The sequence below is a fragment of the Motacilla alba genome, chromosome 20, assembly GCF_015832195.1.
Source record: "Motacilla alba alba isolate MOTALB_02 chromosome 20, Motacilla_alba_V1.0_pri, whole genome shotgun sequence".
NCBI lineage: Eukaryota > Metazoa > Chordata > Aves > Passeriformes > Motacillidae > Motacilla > Motacilla alba.
The window spans coordinates 3,080,506-3,095,328 of record NC_052035.1 but is presented as its reverse complement, the minus strand read 5'-3'; the positions used below and the strand labels follow the sequence as shown (position 1 = coordinate 3,095,328).

Sequence of the window (14,823 nt, the reverse complement as noted above, 5' to 3'; positions counted from 1 at the left end):
GGTTGTGATCTGCAAAGTTTATTTAACCTCCCCAGAACAGGCATTTCCATGCAGAATCTTTTGGTTCGTAAAAGAAGTCATTCTGCAGCAGCCACCTGACAACCCTCCCCCCCAAACCCGGAAATAAAGTGACCCCAGAGTGCACAAAACCAAACAAACCGTCCAACTCCAACAGAGAAAAGTGGTTCCTATCATTCCATACAGTATGGAAAAATTTGGCAAATACAGCTGATCTTGCAGTTCCTGTCCCTTAAGCACTACAGAGCTGGTTTGGCCTCCAGCCCTTGGCTTGCCTGTCTGGAAAAAAGACACAGGGGTCCTTGTGCTGCAGGACCTGGGGACTCTCCGAGGGGTCCAGGCCAGGTGTGTGAGAGCTGCCACATCAGCATTTGGAAGTGGGCAATATAAATATAAAACATGGATACAAACGGGTTCTTTGTACAGAAAATATCATCTCTCAAGGCACTGGGGTGATGGCCACCTGTCCACTGGTGGGCTCCCAACGGGCTTCTCCAGCCACCAAGGAAGGAGGGGAGGAAGGCACCGGAGAAGTCCTGGTGCTGCCATCCAAGAGGGGTTTCACCCCACGGCTGCCCCCAAACGCCCTGAGAGGGGTTTTTCCTGGCTGGATAGTGCTTTTCCTTGGTGGGGGTGACTGATCCCATGGGGGCTGCAGTCTCCTTGGGATGCCTCGGGGCTGGGTTCGGCCAGGAGGGAGGTGCATAGATGGGCCAGGGGCTTGGGCTGCTCCGGCCGCTGCTGGGCTCCCGTGTCACGCCAGCAGCCCCAGCCGGGTCACCTTGGCCGACAGGAAGGAGTGGATGATGAAGACAATGGTCTTGGGGCAGGAGTGAAGGTCCAATTGCTGCAAAAAAGGAAAGGAGGGATGTTTGCAACGGGGAGGGACTGTTCCTGCAGCAGCCAGCTTTCAGCCAGGTACCACCCAGAGCTCCCCAAACCCACCACAGCTTTACTAGGGCCCTGGAAGGGCTGTGCACCCTGCCTGGGGGGGGGTCAGACAGGGCCATGTGTCACCCCACGCCAGGCAGGACGGGTGCCGTGAGCAGGGCAGGTGGGGCTGCTGAAGGTAAAGCCAACTCACAATCTCTCCCTCTGGTCCACCAAAGTCCAGGTAGAGCATCTTGGTGCCATCATCCGAGGACATCTGCAGCTTCTCAAAGGGCTGCTGCAGCAGGATGGTCCTGCTGAGCCCGGGCTCGCTGGTGGAGATGGTGAAGCCCTTGTCGATGTGGACGGTCAGGGTGCAGTCCTGCCCCTTCCACGTGCACGCTGGGGACAGGGACGGGACAGGGGTGAGCCGGGGATCCCACCGCACCCCCCGGCACCCCGGGCCCCCGCTGACCTGCCGAGACCTCCTGGGCCAGCTCGGCGGCGCCGTGGGTGCCGTCCACCAGCAGGCGCGTCCACAGGGCGAGCTCTCGGGGGCTCTCCAGGCTGAAGAGATGGGTCTGCACGCCCAGGCGGCCGCCGGCGCGCAGCGCGAAGGAGCGCTCGGCCTCGTACAGCGCCGAGCCCTTGGCCGGCCCCGAGTGCACCAGCCTGCGGCACGGCCAGCGCTCAGCACCGCGCCCGCACGGCCCCGGCACCGCACCCTGCAGCTCACCCCGCGCCACACCAGTGCTGGACCGCCCCAGCGCTGCACCCCTGCACCGCAACATCCCAGTGCCAACACCCCTGCACTGCCCGGCACCACACCCCGAACATCCCAGCACTGCCCATCAGCACCGCACCTCACACTGCTCAAGCCCCCCTTCGCATCCCGCACAGCCTCAGCAAAGCATCCCGCACGGTCCCGGCACAGCCCCAGCATTCCCCGCATCCCGCACGGTCCCGGCACAGCCCCAGCATTCCCCGCACCCCGCACGGTCCCGGCACAGCCCCAGCATTCCCCGCACCCCGCACGGTCCCGGCACAGCCCCAGCACTGCCCCGCACGGTCCCGGCACAGCCCCAGCATTCCCCGCATCCCGCACGGTCCCGGCACAGCCCCTGCATTCCCCGCATCCCGCACGGTCCCGGCACAGCCCCAGCATTCCCCGCATCCCGCACGGTCCCGGCACAGCCCCAGCACTGCCCCGCATCCCGCACGGTCCCGGCACAGCCCCAGCACTGCCCCGCATCCCGCACGGTCCCGGCACAGCCCCAGCATTCCCCGCACCCGCACGGTCCCGGCACAGCCCCAGCATTCCCCGCACCCGCACGGTCCCGGCACAGCCCCAGCATTCCCCGCATCCCGCACGGCCCAGCGCCTCACCCCGCTCCGCTCCGCAGCGGCCGCGCAGCGGGGCCGCCAGGGGGCGCTGCAGCCCCGCGGATGAGGCCCCGCAGCGCCCGCGCTGGAACCGCCCCCGGAGCCAACCCCGCCCCAAAACCCCGCCCGAACCCCGCCCCAAAACCCCGCCCGAACCCCGCCCCGAGCCCGCGCCCTCCACCCCGAAACCCTGGCCCAAGCCTGCCCCGAACCCCTCCGTCAAAACCCGCCCGAAACCCCCACCCCTTCCCCAATACTCAGCACCACTGTGCCCACTGCCCTGACACCACCCCCGGACACTGCCACCACCACTGTGCCCATTGCCCTGACGCCACCCCTGGACACTGTCACCACCACTGTGCCCACTGCCCTGACACCACCCCTGGACACTGCCACCACCACTGTGCCCATTGCCCTGACGCCACCCCTGGACACTGTCACCACCCCTGCGCCCTAAGCCCCCGCACTATGCCCGAGACTCTGCCACCAACCCTTGGACGCTGTCACCACTTTGGGGGGTTTGACACCAGCCCTGGGTTCTGCCCTGACTCCCAGACCCTAGCACTGCCCCCAGGGACTGCCACCACCCTATCCTTGAGCGGGCCAGGAGGGCACTGAGCTGGTGGCCCTTACCTGGTGGCGATGAGGGGGTAGCTGTGCGTGGGCTTGCTCAGCGCGTCCCGGCTCTGCGGCAGGCTCCCGTAGAGCAGCAGCTCCTTCTCTGTGAGCACGGCCAGGAGGTTCCTGGTGCCGGCGCTGGGGAGCTGCAAAGGGACTGGGTCAGGGCCACCGGCAGCATGGTGGCACGGGGTGGCGGGGGACCGGGGGTTACCTGCTCCGTCAGCCAGCCCACGTGCTTGACGTCCCGTCCGGCCACCGTGCCAGCCCCCGCCAGCTGCGCCCGCAGCTCCTCCTTCACCCGCGGCAGCAGCGCGGCCGCGTTGGCCTGGATGGCGCCGAGCCACGACTGCGCCGTGGCCTCATCCTTGGCCCGCAGGAAGAGGGCAACGCGCCCGTCCGCCGAGCACACCTCCAGGTACCTGCAGGGACACGGCCCCGATGAGTCCCTGCCCACCCTCGGCTCCCCGAGGCACCGCGGTGGCACCGCCGGCCCCGGCGGCAGGCGCTGACCTGTGCTCCGGGTCGGTGGGGAGGCACTTGCGGGACACGTAACACATCTTCAGAGGGACGCTCCGGCTCTCCCGGAGCTCCCGAGGGGGCAGCAGCGGGGATGATCGCTTCTGCTGGGCAGCAGGAGAGGGGTCCCAGCTGACCGTCGCCCCCGACGAGGAGTTCTTGAAGTAGGGCGAGATCTCCTTCATGTACTTCACTGGAAGAGAGGCAGCACCCCCTGAGGACACGGCACAGGCCAGGGCAGCCTCATCCTACCCTTCCGAAACCCCCACGCTCTCCCTGCACCAGAGTTCTGATCCCTCCATTAGCTCCCCGGTGGCACTGGTGAGCAAGGTCACACAGGGAGTGACACAGAATCACAGAATGGTTTAGGCTGGAAGGAACCTTAAAGATCATCCCATTCCAACCCCCTCATTCCATTTCCTGGGGATTCCCAGCAGCATTAAAAGGACCTTCACGCTGGCACACTCATGTCAGAGCTTGTAGGGAGGGCATAAGGGGAAGATGTGTGCAGATGTCAGTGGGGCTCTCCTGCGTGCTGCAGGGGGATGGAGCATTGTGTGGCTCGGGAGGATTGAGGATTTGTACACCAGCCCCAGCAATGGTAAGGGTCCTGCTGGCAGAGACAATTACGGGAGGATGTGGCCTCAGTGATAAGAGCAATTGCTTTAGGAACAGAAGAACATTGCTTATCACAGAACCACAGAAGAGTCTGGGTTGGAAGGGGACTTACAGCCCATCTCAATCCATCCCCTGCCATGCACAGGGACACTTTCCACTGTCCCAGGCTGCTCCAAGCCCCATCCAACCTGTCCTTGGTCACTTCCAGGGATCCAGGGGCAGCCACAGCTGCTCTGGGCACCCTGTGCCAGGGCCTGCCCACCCTCACATGACACCTTGATCCGTCACAGTACCCCAGCTCCACCCCTGCAGCCTGGGGAGCTCTGCAAGAGGGATAAAAATGGCCTTTCCCCCCTTTTTCCTTGCCTTTAACCCAGATCAGTTCACAGATCCAGGCCTGAGCAGTTCCCTGGGGCAGCACACACAGCCAGGGGTGGAGAATGGGAAAGAGTCCCAGGCCAAAATTACACAGTCCAAACTGTGCTGGTACAGCCAGTCCCGCTGCCAGCTGAGAAACAGTGCTCAAATACCCTGGCTTGGCCCCAGGAAAAGCCCTGGAGAGCGTGCTCTCTGCTCACACAGCCCTGCCCCATGATCCTCAAACCAGGGACAAGAAATCAGTCCCCACTGAGCCTGGCTCCAGAGCCAGAGCCCTCAGAGCCACGCTGGGATGGCAGCCGGCTCCAGAGGTTTGGGGAATGGGAGAGATGAAAGGCACCACAAATTGATGGGGCCCCCCAGCCACATCCTGAAAATGAGTTTGGCATTGCTGGCTGAAAAACTCCAGCTAAGCAGGCAGGATGCCAGTCCTGGTCCTGCCCTGGGGCAGCAAGGACCAGCTACTGACTCCAGGGAAGGGTTTCCCTTTGGAGGCCCTTAGGAAAACACCACGGAACAGACACGTGCCTGCAGCCATGTCCCCAGCCATCCTGGCTGGTTCCACTCCAGGTCCCAGCCAGCAGAGTGGGTGACAGGACGAGGGATTCGAGCTTGGCTTTGCAGCCAACCCTTGTAGGTGGCTGGATGGGCGCAGCTCCATTGCTGCAGCCAAGCCACAGCAGCCTGATGTGCTGCCAAAAAGGAGCCCTTTTCCCACCAGGAAAGAGTCTGAATTGCACCCACTCCCAAACTTCACCTGGCCACCAGATGGGTCATCTCCCACCCATCTTCCCCCAAGGTCACGGCCCCAAGGCTGCCAGAGCTCCAGGAGTGTTTGAACAATGCTTTCAGGGATGCACAGGGTGAGATTGTTGGCATGTCTGTGTAGGGCCAGGGCTTGGACTGGATGATCCTGGTGGGTCCCTTCCAACTCAGCCTATTCTGTGCTCTCTCCTTTCATTCCTATCCCAGTGAGCTCCCTCAAACCCCTAAATCCTGACAGCCTGGCAGGAGCTGCGTGGAGCCGGAGCCCCGTGGGCGCTCTGCGGGACGCGGCTATAAATGGCCACGGCGCTGTGCCACGTGGGCCGGGTCACCCCGCGGTGGCCCCGGGGCCAAGGCGGCGGCGGGGGGCCACCGGCCTCGTGCCCTCCGCCTCCCGTTACAAAAATAGCCACGTTCCCGCAGGCATCCGAGCCGCGCTGGATCTGACCTGAGCCATTAATCTTGGCAGCGGGGACCTGCCATTATGCCGGTGCCTGGGAACTAATTGGAGTTCAGAAAGATGCCATTGAGCCGCTGAAACCCGAGCGGCGTCCCTGCGCCAGCCCCTGGCTCCCCGGGCACGCGGGGGACGTCACCGGCATCAGCTGGGCGGTGGCGGGGTCACGTCCCGAGGGAGCCGCGGAGGGCAGGAGCAGCGCCCAGTGCGGGACAGGGCACGGAGAATGAGGCAACAGGCAGGGTCTAATGTCTCGGGTACGTGGCTTTAAGGAGGCTTTTAGGCTGGTCGCAAAGCACGGGGGGTCCTGAGCCAGCACGGGGAGCTGGGAGGTGCTGGAGGCTGTGACACTCCCCGGCCAAGGCCAGGTCACCATCCCATGGGAGCTGTTGTCCCCTCCAGTGACCCCAGCCCTGGCTTCACAGTGGGCTGACCTACACTTCTGCCAGTCCCTTCACTGCAGTTGGTATTGAATGGATTAATTAATTACCTCAATCTCATTAAAGAAAATAACTCAGACCATATGCATCACCTCTGCTAGTGGTAACTGTAATTCTTGAACTGCTTTTTCTTTTTAATTACAACCTTCCAGTGCTGGGGCTCCAGCCTGCTCCCTGGCAGCCTGCACCCTCCAAAAACCACTGGGCAGCAACACTGCCTGGCTGCTGTTCCCTTAAAGTCACCTACAGCAGGCACACAGCCCTGGGTGGCTGCTGGGCTGAGCCACATGGCCTCCAAAGCCACATGGGCCCTGCAGGGAGAGAGCCTGTCCCACTGATCCTCTCCAGAACAGAGGACAGGGGACAAAGAGGACCTTTAACTGCTCAGGGCTCTGCACCAAGGAAAACTTTATTTTAGGGTTTTAGGGAACAGCAAAAGTCTCTGGGTGTGCAGCCACCCATCCCATGCCAGGACAGTGCCTCTGCAGGGGGCCAGGTGGTGGCACAGGGGCTCCCAATCACTGGAGCATCCCATGAGTCCTGAACCCTGGAGTGAGCTGCCCCAGGGACATGTTTAACCAAAGGCCCTGGGTCTGCCTCTGTGTTGCAGCTGGTTTTTTTTTCTCCCCGGCATGCCAGAACCATCAGGTGGCAGAACCATCAAAATTCCTTGGTTCGACTTCTTGGGTAGAAATTCTCCCTCTCCAGAAGCCCATCCCTCACAAGGATGGAGAACAATCACAAACCAACCACTCCTGGCACCCTGGATCCTGAGTCAGCACAGCCTGCCCCACGCATCATCACTGCTCAGAGCCAAGCCTGACCCCACAGAGCTTCACTGAGGAGCCACAAAGCTTCCTCCAGGCAGGAAAACGGACACGGACACCCAGAGCAGGTTCAAGAACTCCCTCTCATGGCTTGGGTCACCAGCACACTCTGCTTCAGCCTGGAGATCACAGCGTGGATTCAAAGAAGAGGTTCCAGACTCCATTTCTGGTCAGGAGTAGGATGGTGCTGCTATTTCTCCTGCCAAAATCTTCCCAGCAGCATCTACACAGCTCAGCAAGGCCATCACATCAGGAAATCTTCCAGAGAGCTCCTGGAGACTGAGTGCTGGCCTTACAGAGACACTAATCCCACCTCCAGCTGGTCCCTCTCTGCCTCAGGATTAATGAGGCAAAATCTGCATGTTAAACTGGGGGGCTGAGCAAACACGCATCCCAAAGAGACACCCTGAAACGACCAGCCAGCTCCAACTCAATGCTCTGATGCGCTTCCAGAACGGCCAACAGAGTCCCCAATACCCCACCCTGGGACCATGCCCTGCCCCTGGCTCCAAGCATGAACACAACAGCAGCTCCTGTCCCAGCTGCCTCAGCTCAAGTCCTTGTACCCCAGGGAGGAAGATGCCATGGGATGCTGCAGGGTGAGGCACCACTGCTGTCCCTCCTGCCCCAGGATCAGTGCCACATTCCATGTCCCAGCTCTTTGCTAAACATTCCCCTGTGCTGCACTGTCAGCAGGGAGATCAGGGGACAACCCTCTGTGTTTCCAGGGAGGAGAAACAAACCCAGGAAACTCCCCAGGGAAAGCAAAGCTTCAAAGCAGCGAGGTCTGGAGGTGGCAGATGTGCCCCATCACCTCTTGGCATCATCCCTGGGGCAGATCCAAAGCCTTCCCACGGTTATGGCAACCAGCACTCTGGAGAATCCCCAGCCCCACTCTCTCCCAGCACCCATTTTTCTGAATTTCAAACTTCCAAGCAATTACTTGGCCAAGCAAGTCCTAAAGAGCAGAGACAGCCCCAGGAGCATCCCTGTGGCAAGTAAGTCATGGATGTGAAATGCCCACAGCTACCCCAACTCCTCCTCCCCACTGCTCCCAGTTCTTCCCCCGTGACAATACAGCACAGGGGCCTCACCAGGAAAACCACTCCTGAGCCCAGAACCCTTCCCAGGGCAGCTGGAAGGATGTTTATCAGCTTTCCCCCTGTCATGGAGATTCCAAGCAATGAAAATAAGGAAAAAAAAAAAAAAAAAAAAAAAAACAAGGGAAAATAAGGCCAGGGAGAGCAACTCTCTCTGAAATAACAATGTAATATAAATACAGTCCAACTCCTCCTGCAAAATACCAAGAGAGTAGTTTGGCACATTCAAAAAAAATCTTGGCAGGACACACGGAGAGGTATCTGCATGTCCTCACGCCTGGGCAGCAATGACACCCAGGAGCCTGAAGCCAAGCTGAGCAGCCCAGGGTGAAATCTGGCACGTGGAGCCACTGCTGATGCTCACATTAAAACGCATCTCCTCCCAGCTCTGGCCTTTGGGGAGTCTCAGCCCAGCTCACTGCCCTGTGAGGAGGTGCCAGCTCTCCCAGTTCTGTTACCTGCTGCAATACCACCTGCAAACCGCCCTAAAAACTGCAAACCCCGGGAATGACTGCAGCCAGGAGCAGCAAGGAGTGAACAGACACTGGCTGTGCCAAATACTCTAGTTTAGCACTCAGAGCACCATAAAGAAAGCTGGAGTCACACCTGGCAGCATGTGGGGAGCAGAAAGAGTCTAAGTAATGTTAAGGTGTTCTTTTTTAAGCTCCATCTTCTCCAAGCAGAAGGCAGCAGGGAACGCCCCAGTTTAACACCCTTCAGGCACTTAAAGGCCACCCCTCAGCCCTTCCACCTCTCCCTGGGGCAGGGTGTTTGGAAGCCAGCTCATGGAGAGCCACAGGGGTGGCAGGTACAAGGCAGGGCCACCACCTCCACAGGCCAGTGACAGCCTGACCATGGCACAGTGCCAGCCCCACCACCCCCATGGCAGAGCTGCACCACGCCAGCAAACCCAAAAACAGGGAGGGGATGGAGATGTACCATGTTTATCAGGGACATCAGTGATCAGATGAGCAGCAGAGATCCCTTCCCTGCTCTGGCTGGACCCAACAACATCAGATACAAACTCATCCCAGAGCTCCAGAGTGCTGTAGTGGGAGCCAGCCCAGCTCCAGTCTCCTCCCAAGGGTACCTGCTGGGAGTTTTAATTAATTAAGATGCCCAGCAGGTCATACCTGAGCTCAGCAAGCTACAGCAAAGGCCTTGCCTGCAACTGTAGGTCCCTCTCAGGAGGAGGACCTGGATCCCAGGGGATGGAGGAGGAGGAGGGGTCCAGGGAGAGAAATTGTTCTCTTCAGAAGGGGCAGCTCCTCTCCACCTCTGGCAGGAGCTCTGGCAGAAGGGAAACCCACACCAAAGGATGAACAGGAAATAATGGAGGGAGGGTGGTCCAAGAGCAGCGGCTCCTGGCAGGAATTTCACAGACTCACAAAGAAAGAAGCTCTTGTATTTTTCTTTGGTCAGAAAAAAAACAACAAAACCACCCCACCACCAACCCTATCTGCTCCCAGCAGCTGTGCAGAGCAGCACATTCCTCCAGCTGAACCGTGGTCCTGAGGCTCCTAGGAGAGGAGGAACCCACAGCAGAAAGGGCTGAGCAAAGCTAAAAATGAAAATCTGGAGCTGAGACAATCTGGGAAAGGCACAGGAAAGCTGGAGCCACGGTGGTCGCTGGCAGCACAGCACACAGAACTGCTTTGTTCAGGGACAGCCCCAAGCACTGCCCCCAAATCAAACTTCCCTTTGGGATCTGGGAAGGGTCTCTGGTGCCAAGACCCCCCCTGTTAAGCAGGGTGACCCCAGGGACTGGTTGGAAGTAAGGGGAGGGGAAGGCTCCTTTCCTAAGGGACAGATCTGGGATGCTCATCCCAGCCTGGCCGAGGTGGCAGAGGATGGGCAAACATGGATAGATGTGAGGTGAAGGGGAGCCAGAGAAGAATGGGGTCTCTCCCTCAGGACTCCCGTGGTCCCAACCCATCAACCCTCACCCAGTCCTCAAGTAGGGCTTGAGGGGGCTCCTACAGTGTGCAGCCCCCTCAGGACTCAGAGACACCAGGGGCCATCTGCCTGGTACTGAGAGGGAGCCTGTTCCCAGGGAACAGCCTGCTCCAGGGTGGTGAAGGCTGCATCCCGGGGATGTCTGTAGCCTCAGCTTCCAGGGATCCCCTCGGTGGGCAGCATCCCCTGGATGGGTAGCTCCTGAGCAGGCCCTGCCTCACCCTCCACCTGCCCAAAACCCACCCAGCAAACCCCAAGGTGCTCAGCAGGAGTGGGGGGACAGTGCACCCCCTCCCCGCTGGCATAAACCTACACCAGCCAGGGATGTGGGTTTAAATTAAAACTACAAGAAAAGCAGAAAATATTTTCTCTTGCCCCAGGAACTGCAGATATGGGGGTGATGCCATGCAATGAAGGAATCCCAAATCCCAGAAACTTGTCCCACACCTCCCACTGCTGCCTGCCTGAGGTCCTACAGTGGGGAGACAGAGCCTCTAGGCATGGAGCACTGGAACACACATCCCTCCCTCTCCGGAAGGAGACAGGGAGATCCCAGCAGTTACCTCCAGCTCTCCGGATGAGCAGACAAATTACTCTGCATATGCTGTTTTCCATTTGAAAGACTATGCAAATGCAGCTGCAGATGATATGCCACCCCTGTGTCATCCCAGTACAGAAAGGAGAACCCTTCTGCCCCATCACATTCTTATCTCCTACCTTCCAAGATCACTTCCTTGCCCGTCTTCTTCAAGGCCTGCACGGCCTCATCGTGGGTGGCCTCGGACAGGTCGGTGCCGTTGACGGCGAGGATGGCGTCCCCCACGTACAGCGCCTCGGTCTGGTCTGCTGCCAGCCCCTTAAAGATCTTGGAGATCAAGATGGGCATTTTATTCTCTCGGCCACCTTGAAACAGAAGAGACAGGGAGCGGTTGTGGCTGTAGGAGCGCTCGGAGGAGTGGCTGGGGAGGGGGATGCTCTGGTACCAGATGGTCCCAGCAAGGCTGAGCCTTTCTGCTGGCACTCAATGCACTGTGCCAGGTCAGCCCACTGCCCACTCCCTCAGATACCCACAGGACACCTGCACCAACTATAGCAGCCAAAGCACCATGAGGCTGTACAGCTGATGAAGTGATTGCTCCAAAACCACTCAGATTGGTCACAGATTATTCATGGAGCGAACACATAACCTGGCCATCTCCCCATCAGTTTTGGCAGGAAAGCTATCGTTATTTGCATTATTAATCATGTGCACTGAGCAACTATCCTGGCTCCAAGGACTTCATGATCTCAACACATAAGACAGCTGAATGTTTTTGGAGAGGCCAAAGAGCCAGGGAGAGGTGAACCAATCCGGCTGCATGTTCCTGTCCGCACAGCAGCCCTATTTACCGGCTGCTCCCTGCTGTCCCGACTAAAAGAATGCTATTCAAACTCCCGGCGGCTTCAGGAGATCAATTTGCACATCGACTTTTGAACCCGCAGGGAGATCCGAGCTGCCTCCGTGCCAGGGCGCAGGGATGCAGCAGCCATGCTGCCATGCCCACGGCAGCCGGGGATCAGCAGCGCCCGATGTGCCCTGCGCCCCGGGACAGCCTGTCCCGAGGAGTCTCCAAGCGATAATCCTCATCCCAGAGGGAGATGCTGAGCCCAGCCCGCTGTCACTGCCCGCCCCGGGCTGCTCCCAGCCAGTGCCACAGGCATTTCCCCTCTCAGCCGCTGCCAAGCCAGCGAGGGCTCCGGTTATCAGCTGTCAGAGGCCCCGGCGGGGGCTGCTCCGTCCTTCGCCTGCGGCTCCTCGCCCGGCTGCCAGTGCCGAGAGCCCTGCCAGAGCTAAGAACCTCCGCCAGCCCGGCTCTCGCTCGGCTCCCCGCCGTCCTACCAGCCCCAAGCCACGTCCCGTGGCAGAACATTCACCCCCCGGGTGGCACCCAGTGTCCCTGCGTGAAACACGGCTGGCACATGAACAGCGACATGCCAGCAGCCCGGTGAGGAGTGATGCCCTGCCCTACCAAGGCTGCCCCACCCGACACAACACCTTCCACTGCCCAGTTTTGATGGCAACTACTTCTTTTCCACATACGTCACTGCAAAAGTAAAGTTTTAACTGAACCAAGGGAAGTTTCTTCTTTCCTGGGAGAGCCACTGAGCGAGCAATAACTTGGCAGCCAAGGGGTGGTTACGAAAGGGGGTTTGTGCTTCCCAAAAAAAGGGCTGGCACGCTGGGGCACCCTGCAGACACGGCCAGCAGTGTCGATCCAGTTCCAGCACCCGCAGATTCACATTGCAAAACCTCCCCGCTTCCAGAGGGAGCCGGAGGCTGCGTGTGAGTCCCCTCTGAGCTGGAAGGAGAAGCCACGTCAGGAGGCGAGAGCTGCCCTGTCACTGCCCCCGGGGCGGCCGAGCCCGCTGCCTCTCACAGCCACGCTCCGTGACAGCCCTGTCCCCGTCTCCCCGCTGCCCTTTTCATCCTGCTTTCACAGCTCCCAACACGCTCGGAGCCGCGTGAAAATCAAAGGCAGGCAGGAAGGCAGGAACGCCATCCCTGCCCTAAGAAGTTTTCAGCCTGAAGTTCAGGCGAGTCACCAAGGAGCGGGACAGCTCGGGAGGGAAAACAGACATCAAACATGCTGTTTGCTTCCCGCTGCCGCGCTTCCCGGGAGCACACATCTCCGAGCCCGAGCGCGCTGCTTTAACACCCGCCCAGCGCCGGCAGATCTCCAGGGGCTTCACATCGCTCCCTTCGTTTTACTGACAGTTTTTAAGGGGCATTTCCCAACTCAGGAGCACGGTGGGACAAGGACACGCCGGCCCAGCCCTCCCTTTGGCTGCAAAAGGGCAACTTTCGTGTAACCGGGTGCCCCCTGCACCCCACCTGCCCCGTGAGACAGCACCCTACCCGTGGGTGCGGGGAACGGGGGGTGCCCCCTCCGGCTCACAAACCCTGGGGTCCCTCACCCCGGCCGGGGCACGGCGGGCAGGCACTGGCCGGTCACTCCGCACCCCAAATCATCGCTCTTTCCGTAGGCTGGCAATGGCTCGGGTCCCGCCACTGCCACGTATCCCCCTCCCCGTCCTGAGCTGGGGCTGGGGGCTGTGAGGAGCCCGACCCCAGCCCCGCTCCCCGCGGGGTTCGCTCCGAGCGAGCCGCGGGACGGCAGCAGCAACAGGTCCCGGTGCCGATGCCCGTCTCCCCCCGCCGCCCCGGGACTCCCGAGCCCGGCCTCACCTTTGATGCTGATGCCGAGCCCCCCCACGTCCTGCTTGACGACGCGCACGGTGCGCCTGATGTTGGCGAGCGCCTCGGGCGCGGCGGAGCCCGGCTCGCCGCCGTTGAGCTGCGCCGCCGGGGCCTCGGGGCCGGGGCCGGGGCCGTCTGCAGGGCTGACCCCCAGCACGTCCTCGGCCAGGGTGAGCAGGACGCGGAGCCACTGCCCGCTGGGGCCGCGCAGCTCCAGCAGCCCGGTGCGCGGGGCGCGCCTGCCCGCCGCCATCTTCGCGCGCTCCGCGTCCCACACCGCCCCGCGCCGCCCCTCAGCGCCCCGCGCACCGCCCGTCCCACACCGCCCCTCACCGCACCGCCCCTCACCGCACCGCCCGTCCCACACCGCCCCGCGCCGCCCCTCACCGCCCCTCACCGCCCGTCCCACACCGCCCCTCACCGCACCGCCCGTCCCACACCGCCCCGCACCGCCCGTCCCACACCGCCCCTCACCGCACCGCCCGTCCCACACCGCCCCGCACCGCCCGTCCCACACCGCCCCGCACCGCCCGTCCCACACCGCCCCTCACCGCACCGCCCGTCCCGCGCCGCCCCTCAGCGCCCGTCCCACACCGCCCCTCAGCGCGCCGCACCGCCTGTCCCGCACCGCCCCTCAGCGCCCGTCCCACACCGCCCCGCACCGCACCGCCCGTCCCGCACCGCCTGTCCCGCACCGCCCCTCAGCGCCCCACGCACCGCCTGTCCCTGTCCCGCACCGCCCCTCAGTGCCCCGCACCTCTCCACGCCCCGTCCCGCCACGCACTGCCCTGCTGGACCGGGACAGAACCCTGGGAGAGAGCCGGACCCCGGTGCTGCCCCATTCCCCTCCGGGACGGGGCACAGGGATGCTCCCCAGCGCTCCCCGCACCAACCCTGGACGGGGCACCAGGAAGGGACACGGCTCCCCTGTGCTCCCCATCATGGAATGGGGCACAGGGAAGAGCACAACTCCCCGGTGCTCCCCGCTCCATCCTGGGACAGGCACCGGGGGGACACGATGCTCCCAGTGCTCCCCAGGACTCCAGCCTGGATGGAGAGGCTCCAGAGGGACATGGTGCTCTCCAGTGCTCCACATGCCTGACCAGGAGGGACACAACTCTCCTCTCCACCCTGGGATGGGGAGCAGGGAGGGACACAGGGCTCCCCAGTGTATCCAGGGACAGGCACCTGGAGGGCCCAGCACTCTTTAGCTCTCCGCATTCCAGCCTGGGATGGGGCAACAGGAGAGACACGGCTCTGGCCTGGATGGAGCATGTGGAGAGACCGGGACACCAGGGCCCCACCACTCCATCCTGGGATGGGACTCTGGAAAAGCCTGGCTCTCCCCTCACCATCTTGGGATGGGGCACCAGCAGGGACACCGCTCCCCAGAGCTCCCCAGTGCTCCCCAGAGCTCCCCAGAGCTCCCCAGTACTCTTTGTTCTGGCCTGACACAGGGCACCAGGAGGACCTGGTGCTTCCCAGTGCTCCCACTCCCTCCTGGGACTGGGATGGGGAGGGACACAAGCCCCCAGTTGCTTGTCCCAAGTCTGGCCCTGGACATTTTGGGTGTCCCTGTGCTGGGCTGTCACAGGAGGAGCAGTGGGAGCTGGGCACAGAGCTGTGGCTCATCCCA

The 14,823-nt window shown here is 61.7% G+C and overlaps 1 protein-coding gene across 1 annotated transcript; it reads right to left on the bottom strand.

Moving 5' to 3' along the window:
- Window positions 1-2: 2 nt before the first annotated feature.
- Window positions 3-13,494, bottom strand: SNTA1 (syntrophin alpha 1). Its single transcript, XM_038159327.1, has 8 exons — window positions 13,176-13,494; window positions 10,667-10,852; window positions 3,403-3,601; window positions 3,104-3,311; window positions 2,905-3,035; window positions 1,364-1,560; window positions 1,103-1,290; window positions 3-865 (listed from the first exon to the last, which is right to left on the bottom strand). The coding sequence occupies exons 1-8, from the start codon at window positions 13,438-13,440 to the stop codon at window positions 773-775; spliced, it is 1,467 nt and encodes a 488-aa protein (XP_038015255.1). The 5' UTR covers window positions 13,441-13,494; the 3' UTR covers window positions 3-772.
- Between the last annotated feature and the right edge of the window lie 1,329 nt (window positions 13,495-14,823).